Here is a 12,492-nt window from a genome sequence, read left to right on the forward strand (position 1 = left end):
CGCGAGAGAAGTATACATGCAGTGTCTCTTCAGTGAACTGATGAGTAACCCATCCATGTGCGCGGTTACGTGTGCCGCCGGCTCGCCATGCTCCGACGCGACGCGCGCAGAAGCATCTAGTCACCAATCATCTATCCATGCACTGATCACTGATGCACAGCGACGAGAAGGCCAGCCACACCCACGCCCACATGACATGCCGTCGGCATGTGTTTGCCGAACCGACGGCCCGATCCATGCCTCGTTCGCGCGGTCCATCACCATCCATGGCTCGTTCGTGCATGTGTACGTCTCGCTCGCTCTCGATCGCGTGCTTACCGCCGGTCGCCGATCCATCCTCGTCTCCATCATGCGCGATGGATTTGATCGATCGGCCGGGGGCCAGGCAATGGACACCGTACGTGATCAGCTCTGGCTGGCGACGACGTAGTCCGGTGGCGCGTTACCAAGGAACTACTAGAGGAAGTCCTAGCGTTTTGCAAGCCTAGTCTCCTGAAGTGCGGGGCGGAGCGGGGAGCCGGAGATCCATTTCCTCGCACGCGGCGGTACGTGCAATCCGACGTCGGCCAAAGGAAGACAGAGGGTTCGTGAGTCGGTCCACGGGAAGTGGCCCGGCGCCCCGGCCGATACCACGTCCGTCAGAGGGTGTAGGGCGTTGTGAGATCGGGGCTTCGCGTTTTCAAGTTTCTCCGTCACATCGTATTTTGTGTCACATGCATGAAACATTAAATATAGACGAAAACAAAAACTAATTATACAGTTTAGCTGTAAATCATGAGACGAATCTTTTAATCATAGTTAGTCCATGATTGAATAATATTTGTCACAAACAAACGAAAATGCTACAGTACCGAAAACTTTTCACTTTTCGGAAGTAAACGAGGCGCGGGTTGGTTGAGAAGTTCTTTTTTTTTGGTAGGGTGTAGGGCGTTGTGAGATCGAGTTCGTGTATCATCCCTCAATTCGATCCCCGACTGCGCGGCGGCGGGGTAGGGTGGGAGCAACGTTGAAGTCAAATTGAGGGATGATACAAAGAACCGCAGCCCTTGGATTGAGTTGAAGGCTCCGGAAACCGAAGGAGGATTGTGAGCCATTGGTTTTAATGTTATTGTGAGCTATGAGATTGAGCTATCTCGGCGGGTATATAATTCGGATGTATCGGCTTTGTTTTATTGTTTCTTTAGAGTATAGATTACTCTTTGTGCTAAGGACTTGTTTAGTTCACCCCAAAAACAAAAAACTTTTTAAGATTTCTTATCACATCGAATCTTGCAGGCACATGTATGGAATCTTGCAGGCACATCGAATCTTATCACATTGAATCTTGCCGATCCACAATTTGACTGTAATTTGTGAGATAAATCTTTTAAGCCTAGTTACTCTATGATTGGACAATGTTTGTCAAATAAAAACAAAAGTGTTAGAGTGTCAAAATCCAAAATAATTTGGAACTAAACAAGGTAAATTGAGGCGATTTTCTAAGAGAACCGTCCCTTAAAAAAACTTATTAGTGGTGCCTGTAAAAAACCATTTGTTTACTGGTGGCCTGGTGCAATGCAAACGCCACCCAGTGTCCGGGTCGGTGCGCCGACGGACGCCGAGGCAGCTACGTGGTCCTGGACTCCTCACGCGCGCACGGTCGACGCCGGCGCGATCCTGGCCTGCGCTGCTGCGCCACCATCGCCGCCTCGTCGCCATCACGCGCGATGGATTTGATCGGCTGGCGTACGTCGACGCCATCATCAGCTCCGGCGACGGATCCTCTACCCGCGGTCGAGATCCAGACGGCTGCAGCATTCAATCTAGTTTGGTGCGGGCAGATCGTGCCATCATTTGCCCTGGCCCCTCTTCATCACTCCTGCTCTTCCTCAACCAGCACAGGGACGCACCTCGCTGAGACACAACTTTGGCAACGAGAGGTAAAGGCGCCTCGCCGCCGGTGGCGGTAGCTGCACCGCCATGCACGTGCCCCGCAGACACCCTTGGCCGGTTTGGCCCCACCACTATAGCCCAAAATGCTAACGAACGCGTTTACGGGAGGGCAAATCCCGTTAGTGCCACACCCACACTCTCCCAGTGCCAGCCGCTACTAAAACCTCTTTCAGATGCTCGCCACTGATGAGCACTGCCGTCCACTGCCGCCAAAGCCCCAAAGCAAAGCAAAGCACGCAATGGCATCTCCGGGCACCGCCGCAGCGCTCCTAGTCGTCCTCGCCGCCTTGCTGGCCCCCCCGCCTGCGGCGTGCGCATGCTCGGCGGCGGACCGCGACGCGCTGCTGTCGATCCGCGCGGCGCTATCGGAGGAGCGTCGTCTGGGCGTGTTCTCGACGTGGACGGGCACGGACTGCTGCGCCGGCTGGTACGGCGTGGCGTGCGACCCGACCACGGGGCGCGTCGCGGACCTCTCCCTCCGCGGGGAGGCCGACGACGCGGTCATGGCGCCCGCGGGGCGGCCGGCGTCGGGGGTCATGTCCGGGTACGTCTCCGACGCCGTGTGCCGCCTGGACCGCCTCTCGTCGCTGGTGCTCGCGGACTGGAAGCAGATCTCGGGCCCTGTCCCGGCCTGCGTCGCCACGTCGCTCCCCTACCTCCGCATCCTCGAGCTCCCCGGCAACCGCCTCACGGGCGCCATCCCGCCGCTGGCGGCGCTGTCGCGCCTCGCCGTGCTCAACCTCGCCGACAACCAGCTCACCGGCGGCATCCCGGGGTCAGTCACGTCGCTCGCCGAGCTCAAGCACCTCGACCTCGCCAACAACCGCCTCACCGGCCGCCTCCCGTCGGACTTCGGGAAGCTCCGGATGCTCAGCCGCGCGCTGCTGGGACGGAACCGGCTGTCGGGTCCCATCCCGGCGTCGGTGGCGTCGATGCCCCGGCTCGCCGACCTCGACCTCTCCGAGAACCAGCTGACGGGCGCGATCCCGGAGGGGCTGGGCCGCGGCTCCGGGAATGGCGGGAACGTGCTGACGTCGCTGTACCTCGGCGGGAACCGGCTGTCGGGCGGCGTCCCGGCGAGCCTGCTGGCGAACAGCGGGCTCGGCATGCTGAACCTGAGCCGGAACGCGCTGGGCGGCGGCATCCCCGACGCGTTCACGCCGCGGTCCTACTTCATGCTGCTGGACCTGTCGCGGAACCGGCTCACCGGCGGCGTGCCGCGGTCGCTGTCCTTGGCGGCGTACGTGGGCCACCTGGACCTCAGCCACAACCGGCTGTGCGGAAGCATCCCCGCCGGCCCGCCGTTCGACCACCTCGACGCCCAGTCGTTCGCCAGCAACAGCTGCCTCTGCGGCGGCCCGCTCGGCAAGTGCACGTGACGACGCCCGCCGCCCATACGGTCGCTGCAGCTTTGTTACCGTGATACGTACAGCAAGTAGTGTCTGATGACGTGGTGTACCGTATGTGCGTGCATGCACGACGCGTAACAAACTTTCCAGTACGTCCGTGTGCGTGGGCGCATGTATACGTACGTGCGTGTTGCTTGGAGCTTGGTTAATATAAGCTGTTAATCTTATAGGTTGGGTGGTGGTAAACTGGTAATGGATAGATGATGACAACTTGCGTCGTTGTGGTGTGCGTGATGAGTGAGGAAGTTAAATGCGTGAGGAAAAGAAGAATGCTCGTCTTTCCTCTGATCCCTTCCACTTTTTTTCTTTTTCTTTTTCTTTTTTTAAAAAAGAAGAGTTTGGTTTGTACAAGTGTCTGAATGAAGCAAAAGATAGCTAGCTTAGTAGCTTGTGCTCTCAGAGTCTGAGCTTGTATGAGAAGTATGAGAAGCAATGGATAATGGATTAATGGTGAGCTGAATTTGCATGCCTTTGAGTGGATGAGACATCTGTCAACTGTCAGTGCCTTCAGTAGTAGATTAACCAAGCACTGTGGATGCTATCGTGCTATGCTTGGACATGAGCACATGTTACCAACGTGCACTGCGGGATCAGATGGGGCCGGCGGCGGCATGCATTCCGTGTGGTGCAGCGGGTAGATACTATGGATGCCTACGCATATAAAAAATAAACTGTTAGCTTAGTAGAATAATAAGATATATAAATATAATATATATTGACTGACACTATATAAATATATAACACCATGTACATTCGGTGTGAGTATCTGATACATAAGTGATGTCGGGTTCTGAATATCCATACTGAATATGAAATGATTTGAACTCCTATAAATAAAATTGAATTGATACAAATGAAAAATATCCGTACCATTTACCTTTTTTTAGAGATTGTTATGGTAAAAACTAACGTTTAGATGAGTACTGCAGTAGGTGCATAATTTACGTGTCAGCTTAATCAACGGTGTCGAGTTTGTCGTGTCACGTTCGTCATCCCCAGTTATCAGGCCTGTTTCCGGGCCGGGCCGCAGGCATAGGCCAGTCTTCCCCGCCGCCTCGTTGCCCTGCCCTTGTCCGCTCGCCATGAATGGCAAAAATGCTGCCATCCTACTCCACCAACACACTCCAAGCAGGTTCTCAACGACCAACTGCACGGTCATCAGCTGTTGAATAGTACGGTGTAGCACCTTGGTACATGCATTTGCTTTCTTGCGGTTCAGTACAGTTCTTTTCTTCGTAACATCATTTACTCTCTTCAGTGGTAGAACCAAAGCCAAGGCATAGTACGTTTACTGTTGACGAAGTTTGACGGGATAACGTAACCATGCATGTTGGGACCATCGTTGCCGGAGTTATTGCACAGAACATGGGTTTTGATTTTTTTTAATATATAAGATGGGTTTTTAGCTTGGCATGGTCAGTAACGGTTTACACTTTGACTGCTGATTTCGTGAGTATAATTACACTGCGTATTACTGCAAACAAAACTACAAAATCGATTAATAAAATACTTTCAAACGGGACAATGTTAAGGCGCGACGGGTGTGACCCGTCTTCAACCTCTTGTCTTCAATCTCCTCCTCGGTTGCTTTCTTCCTCCTTGCTCGCCTTCTTTTCTGCCCCTCCCTTGCCGTCGAGTCCTCCCTCCTCCTCGTCCTCGATTCTGACCCCGTCACTATTCCTGCTCCTCCTTGCCCCCACCGCCCCACTGCGGGCGCACTAGGGTTCGCCAGAGCTTTGCCGCGCTCTCCGGCGAAGCCTAGTGCGCCCGTGACCACCTTCTTCCCCTCCCCTTCCCGCGACGACGAGCTCCATGACCATGGTGCCCTCGCTCCTCCCTGGCCCAGCCACCTTCGTCACCGCTAGGGCCCCTAAGCCGCCCGAACACCTTTCCCACCACTTGGGCTCCCTGTCTCTCTTGATCAGTCCCTTCTATGCTCACTGGATTTGGGAAGGAGAGGGGGAGGAGCTTGCCGAGGAAGGAAGAGGAGCTCGGCGAACTCGTTGTCCTCGCGGGTGTGGGCACGTGAGAGAGGGAAACACATTATAGGGAGAGGGAGAGGAGATGCATGCGGGGAGGTCGCGCATTCACGCGACAGGTCGCATAATAGATTTTTCATTTTAAATGTGAATCACCAATGATACAATTTCTTTACTATAGCATCTAAATAATGGTAGACAAATAGTTGACCACAAATTACAAAAATTTGTACATCATAATGCCTGCGCCGCTAAATAGTTTTGTTGAATTAATCATGAAATATGTCTTGATATTCATTTATTTTATGTTACTTTTTTAGCAAAATTTATTTTATGTTACAAATTTGATGTCAATTTGTATAGAAAATCAAAATGACAAAAATCTTCAAACGAGTGAGCACGGCGAAGGTTTTTTTTTCATTTCTCTCAACTCTACTTTTTTTGTTTTTTTAGACAACTCTCTGAACTCTACTGAAAACAGTAAAATCGGTAGCCCATTTCATATCGGCCCACTCCGGCCCAGTTCGTTCCTAAAGCTCACGTCTTCAAGGTCCCAGTGCAGCCCAATCCAGTTCAGTCCAGCCTTTCTCCTCCCCCGTCTCCGTCTCCCACTCCCCACAGCACAGCTTCTCCAACTCCAATCTCCATTCCCCAATCTCGCAGGCGACGCGCGCCACCGGCGGCATCGATGCGGGCGATCTCGACGGCCGCGGCCGCGGCGGGAGGCATGCTGCGCGCGCGGCTACGCTCCGCGTCCCGCGTGCGCGGTGGCGGCGAGGGCGCGGGGCGGTGGACGACGCCGGGCCACGAGGAGCGGTCCAAGGGGTACCTCTTCAACCGCCCGCCGCCGCCGCCGGGGGAGTCGCGGAAGTGGGAGGACTGGGAGCTTCCCTGCTACGTCACCTCCTTCCTCACCGTCGTCATCCTCGGCGTCGGCCTCAACGCCAAGCCCGACCTCACAATCGAGACCTGGGCGCACGAGAAGGCACTCGAGCGCCTTCAGCAGCAGGAGCTAGCTGCCGCCGCCGCTGTCTCCGGCGGCGGTGACGCCGACGCTGAGTGATCCGCTGGTCAGATCACCCTGAACTCTAGATTTTTCTGATTTCCTGCTTGTGTCGGTCCAATAAGGCTGTCTGTACTGTGATGTATGTCATGACATTCCAGAAATTGATGGGCATCAGATTGAACACTGTATCCATGTTGCTGTTTCACTGGATAACTTAAGTTGTATAATCTTTTTTAATTGTTGCATGATGGCGAACATGCTATACACTCTGGATGGTTTGCACCTGTGTTGCTTATTGCAATGAAAGTGTTCATGGCTGGACTTAGGTGTATGTGTATCATGCACCCCCTAGTATTTGGTCCAAATGCTTTCCGCCTTTCCTTAACAGAATGAATTGTTAGTACTAGGTAATATGAGATGTTTTGGGATTCATTCAGCCTGATGAGACGTGGCAAAGTTATTTTGTTACTGAGATGCAGTGCTAACAACTTAGCAGGGTACCATAGTTTATGTACTACTTTGCAGAAATGAAAAAGGTCCTGGCATTGGCAATTAAAATGCAGATCTGAGATGCAACTACACAGTGTTACATGTGATTTGAATGAATATAATCTATTGCTGTGCTGGAACCATGTTTGTATGGATGTAAATCCTCCAAACTCAGGAGTTTCTGCAATGGATGATCAAATTTAGATGAGCATGTGAAGTTTGAACTATCTCTGTTGAATATGGCCTTAGCTCTGGATGTAGTTGGAAGTTTGGATTGCCTTAGTGTGTGTCGATGATGAATCCTTCAGTATGGTGGGTCTTTAACTCACTATATGGCATTACTTCCTCGTGTTTTACTGAAATTGGAAAGCAATGTTCCACTCCCTTTCTGCTGCATGTAGTATATACTCAAAATTTGTGAAAAGGAAATGTGTTAAACTATGGGAACAACGCCTTATATTAGGACTCAATGTTCTGATATTATCAAGGATTTATAATCATGCAATTTTACTACCCACCTGAAAGAATGAAAATTTTGAGTGCTGGATATTAAACATCTCTCACTGGAAAGTGGCTTCAGGTGGCCGAGGTGAATGTTGTTTTACAATTGGAACAAGAATGGTTGAGGATCTTAAAAATAAGCTATGCAACTAAGGCCTTGTTTAGATACACCCAAAAACCCAAAACTTTACAAGATTTTCCATCACATCGAAACTTGCGGCACATGCATGGAACATTAAATATAGATAAAAAAGATAACTAATTGCACAGTTTACTTGTAAATCACGAGACGAATCTTTTAAGCCTAGTTGCTCCATTATTGGATAATGGTTGTCAAATAAAAACGAAAGTGCTACAGTGTCAAAATCCAAAAAGTTTTTGGATCTAAACAAGGCCTAAGAAAGGGCAAGGGATTTGCCAATTTACAGCAACAGTTCCAGTTTTGATGTTACCTTTTGTTTACAGGAACATTGTGTCCGGTTACTGGCAATGCAGCTGCTGGCGAATGGTGACCAGGGGCAAGGGCTTGCTTGGTTGAGAACCTGGACTTGATTTGCCTGGACTGATGGCTGCCTGCACTATGCCTGACCAGTGTTTGGTTGAAGCCCTCAGTAGATGACTGGCCCGGGCAAGTGCTGCCAGCACCAGGCCACCGAATTTGAGCGTTGCCTGGCTCAGTAATCACAGTGACTGAGCCCCCTGACTTCTCCAGACTGAGAAAGGCGCCATCGGTATTTAGTTTCAGAACACCATTAGGTGGCTTCCTCCATCTCTTCCTCTATGCACTGGCTGGCACATGCATTGCCTTTTCTATTGTCGAGAAATGATCAGACATGGAAGCCGTGACATAGGCCACTTTCGAAGTTGATCGCCTTCCTCCCTCTGCATGTTTCTCTCACCCCACCATAGTCATAGCAGTATGACCACCTTCAGTTTGCTCTTGTTCTCCAACTCAAACACCATTCCCATCATGTTTGTAACTGATTGTGCACTGACTAGCTTAAGTCTGATAGGTTCCAGGTTTAGTTCATGCCACACTCTTCGTGCTTCTTTACATTTCAGTAAAAGGTCACGCCATCTTCATCAAACCTGCTGCACATGCAACATCTAGTGTCAAGATCTATCCCCCTCCTTTGTAGGACCCGCCGAACCGCAAGGGTACATGACTAATGAGCCGTTCGGCTGATAAGCCGGGCTGTTGCTATTTTGTTGTAAGAGAAAAATATTGTACCATAGTTGATAAGTGCTTCTCTACAAGAAGTGTTTGATTTTCGGAAGGCATTCCAGCTTCCATAGCTTGGTCCAGAAATCACTCGCACCCTGACTGCTCCCTGCTAAGACAGTGACATCTCTCTGTGCTTTTCGCGCCACAAACATGATTGCTGATTTGGCATTGTTGATCACTTGGCCGGAGCACTCCTCATAGACGTTCAGCAGCTGTTGGAGTACCTCCGCTTCAGCTACATTTGCATGGACAGTATATGAGATAGGTGCACCCCGGCAGAGCCGTATCCCATGAATACGACCTTCCAGTTCAGCTGCTGTCAGTAACGCCGAAAAGCCTTCAGCACACAGTAGGAAGAGGGAGTTGGATATGTGCAACTTATGTCACAAGCTTACAGTTTGTAGCCGAAAGTAATGCTGTGACATTAATATCTGACCTAATGATGGATGCCATCGAGGGACAGTTCACATAAACTAGAGGCTGAGCTGAGTAGATTTCACTGGTTGCTAATCTCCTACCCTTTTCAGCATGTAAGTGAATTTTAGTTTATTGTCTTTCAGTTTAAGCGGTGTTTTGTCTTCACGGACAGTCCCTAAGTGCAGGTGACAGCTGTTTTCAATACAGATCATGATCTTAATCTTTTAGATTTCAAATAGGATGGGGGATGTATCCTGCAAAATGCATGCAGGTGCAGATATGATGACAGTTCTCGGTTTACTGGCTTCTGCTACTGGGTCACTTGCCCGTTGGCTGGTCATGTATTCTCAAAGTAACATATACTTGAAACTAAAGGGTGGTTAGAATCATTACTAGCCGTCATGCTGTGTTCCATCTTCTTTTGCAGAGTATTACTTGTACTTTCCCTTCATATTTCGTGCCCCCATATCCTACTGCACTCACTCTTTGGATGTCATGATGATGCTCCAACGGATACGTACTCGTCTCTGCTCATCCCTGATGGAGGTAAACGAAACATTGCTTTCCTAACCATCATTCTGCCGCGCTGCGTTTGCACAGGCGCATGTGTGGTGCGGTGGCCTTGTCAGCCCGTGCGTTTGCCTTCACCTTCCAAACGTTACTGAAACGTGACTCCAAGTCAGTCGTCAGTACCCAGTTACCTACTCCTGTTGCTGTCTTTGTGTCCAGCGACGACATGCATGGCAAAGCTGTTTGGGCATGAAGTTTCTGTGGTAACTTGTGAGTGCATCCATTCACCAGACACCACCACCACCATTTCTGTGCTTGTGCTTGCTCAGTGCACGTATGATTCCAAGCATCTGAACAATGCCAAAGCCTCATCTTTGGTCATGATGGATGGATGCCATGTTTTCAGAATTCAGAGTATGATAATGAGAACTGAAAAGGGCCTCTCACCGACCGTCAGCAATTCAGTATAGACGGTCCATCGTGTGTGGGGCTTGTTGACACACGAAGCATACAAAATGGTCTATTTGCAGGGGGCCCACGTGGCGCAATCCGGTGGACTCCGAGCAGCATTGCCGGTGGCTGGCGACCTTGCATCCATCGCCTTGTTAACGAGACACGATGGCTTGGCCGCTTTGTTATACTAATTAATTGGGCGTGGATTTTTTTTTTCTCGAGAGCTCGTTTTCGTCATAAACCCAAGTCCGGCTCGCCGTGTCTCAGTTGCGGCCGTGGCTGCCGGCCGGCGGCTCACCGTGGACAGAATGGTTGGCCAGTCTCAGGACTTGTTTCATTCCTCCCAAAATTCAAAATTTTTTTAAGATTCTCCATCACATTAAATCTTGCGGCATATACATTGAGCATTAAATATAAAAAAATAACTAATTATATAATTTATTTATAATTTATGAGATGATTTTTTAAATATAGTTAGTCTATAATTAAATAATAATTATTAAATACAAATGAAAATATAATAGTATGAAAATCAAAAATAATTTTGGATGGTCTCAGCTCTCGGACATAAGCCAAATTCTCTGATACGCACGGCTACCGGAGATGGCCGGTGGCTTGTACCACCACCGACAGCTTCTCCCGGTTGCATCCGGCACGGCACTTTTTGCCACTTTGGTCGCATCGGAGTCAGGTCACCACTCTTTTTTATTATTATTATATGCAATGTATATATAAAATGAAATGGAAGATGCTTGGAGAAGGAAAGGGGAAGGGTTGCTTTTTATTATTTCTTGTTTTTTTTTCATTCGCACAACAGCACAAGTGAGAATATGTTCTTTTGTTTGATTTCTTTCGTCGACATGATTGGGGATCTTCGGTTCTTGATAGGGTGCCAATGGAGCACGCATATTTGTGCTGCACAAGGGTAGCATGGAACATGGAGTGAGTGATGATAACAATAGTGTACTAGTGTTGTCCAGCTCCACCGCTGGCGTTTATAGGGAGACAGAGGCCATGCCAATTGCCATGTGGTGACCGGAGACGCCATACCAACAAATTTTTATGTACAAACAATAATAATGTTTTTTTAAGGAATTACAAACAATTGTAGTTATTTTGTGAGAAAAAAATATAGTGCATCTAGATTGTTTGTCCTAAGTCAAACAATTTTACCTACGACTACTTGTTCAATTTTTCTTTAAAGATATTACTGAAGGAGTGAGAATCTCAGCTAAATAATTTCCCGTTGATGCTAGCAAGCCGGTGATGGAGGGTGTCGAAACACCTATAGGGATCCCGGACTTGTTCAAAATATAAGATTCACATACAATACTATGGGCATGTTAGGATACAAGAGCTAACTGCTAGTTAAAAATTAGATAAAATTAGCTCTAGTACATCAAACATGAGGGCTAGTAAGTTGACTATTTTTTAAACAAATGTTTAACTAGTTGTTAGATAACTAGCTAGCCAATCACAACTAATTTGAGCTAATCTTTAGCCCCAACTAGTAACTAGCCATACGTATCCAAACAAGCCCCAATTATAAAAACATTCTCACAATATGTAACCTTTTTTTTTTCTATATGAGATGATATATATATTTTGTTAGATACCTCTAATTTATATTGTAAAAAACTTGAGCAACCTATGAGAAATTTGGTGCTATTAACATTATTATTAACAAGAAGAAAATAGGCACTCAACGAGAACTTGGACTAGGTGGTCGTAGGTATATATCTACACGCTCGATCAACAGAGCTAGCTCCACTTTCTCCCAATTTATACAGTGAAAATGCAGATTTCTACGGGGTGCTGAGATATGTTGATCTCTGAAGTCTGCAGCTAGCACAGCACAAACTACAGCGATCAAGAAACCCAGGTTGTTAAGTGAGTCATTTGTCAACGCCGTGTCAGACCACGAGCGTCGTGTGACGGTGTGAGAACATGTCGTGTTTCGTGAGGTCAAGACAGGAGCAAGTGGGAGAAGAGAAACATGCATCTTCCATGAGCTGGTAGATCGTCTTAGGTAATTAGGTGAGCAGCTGGGCATTTGCAGGGAATGTCTTCTGATGCATCATCCAAATACGACTTGTTATTTTTTTCTTTTGTAAAACCCAGTACAGACATTGATGCTGACATACACGCACATATACTTATTTCTATGAATAAACGTGTGCACACTCTGAATAAAAAGGATTTGGAAGCAACAGGAGCATAAATGAACGAATTTGAGTGGAAATATTTGGTAGTACATGGTTCATGTGTGTAAGGAAGGATTCAGGAAGAAAGTGCTGCCACGACTGGAGAACTTTGGAAGCAGAATAAAGGCTGAAAGGAACATTTAAAAGAGGGTGATGATATGATAATCAAAGGTGGCGACAAAAAAGTGTGTAGGACCCAGTCAGGATCGACGAAGGACAGCTTCTTTGTTCTTTTGTGGTTATTCATCATGTAATAATATTCTTGTATAGATTGGTTTTAAAAAAAATACGGTGGCAAATTAAAGATGATATCACTTACAAAGACATGGACAATGTGGAAGGGCCAAAAGTTATATAAACGACACGC

The 12,492-nt window shown here is 48.4% G+C and overlaps 2 protein-coding genes across 2 annotated transcripts; both read left to right on the plus strand.

The window, feature by feature from the left end:
- On the plus strand, positions 1,868-3,801 carry LOC8055184 (DNA damage-repair/toleration protein DRT100). Its single transcript, XM_002444734.2, has one exon. The coding sequence runs from the start codon at positions 2,106-2,108 to the stop codon at positions 3,309-3,311; it is 1,206 nt and encodes a 401-aa protein (XP_002444779.2). The 5' UTR covers positions 1,868-2,105; the 3' UTR covers positions 3,312-3,801.
- LOC8064034 lies at positions 5,891-6,677 on the plus strand. Its single transcript, XM_002444735.2, has one exon. The coding sequence runs from the start codon at positions 6,009-6,011 to the stop codon at positions 6,381-6,383; it is 375 nt and encodes a 124-aa protein (XP_002444780.1). The 5' UTR covers positions 5,891-6,008; the 3' UTR covers positions 6,384-6,677.

Source organism: Sorghum bicolor, chromosome 7 (assembly GCF_000003195.3).
Source record: "Sorghum bicolor cultivar BTx623 chromosome 7, Sorghum_bicolor_NCBIv3, whole genome shotgun sequence".
Lineage (NCBI taxonomy): Eukaryota > Viridiplantae > Streptophyta > Magnoliopsida > Poales > Poaceae > Sorghum > Sorghum bicolor.

Bases quoted from the DNA above. Each gene is read 5' to 3' on its own strand.
- LOC8055184 (XM_002444734.2), top strand. From the start codon at position 2,106: ATGCTCGCCACTGATGAGCACTGCCGTCCACTGCCGCCAAAGCCCCAA.
- LOC8064034 (XM_002444735.2), top strand. From the start codon at position 6,009: ATGCGGGCGATCTCGACGGCCGCGGCCGCGGCGGGAGGCATGCTGCGC.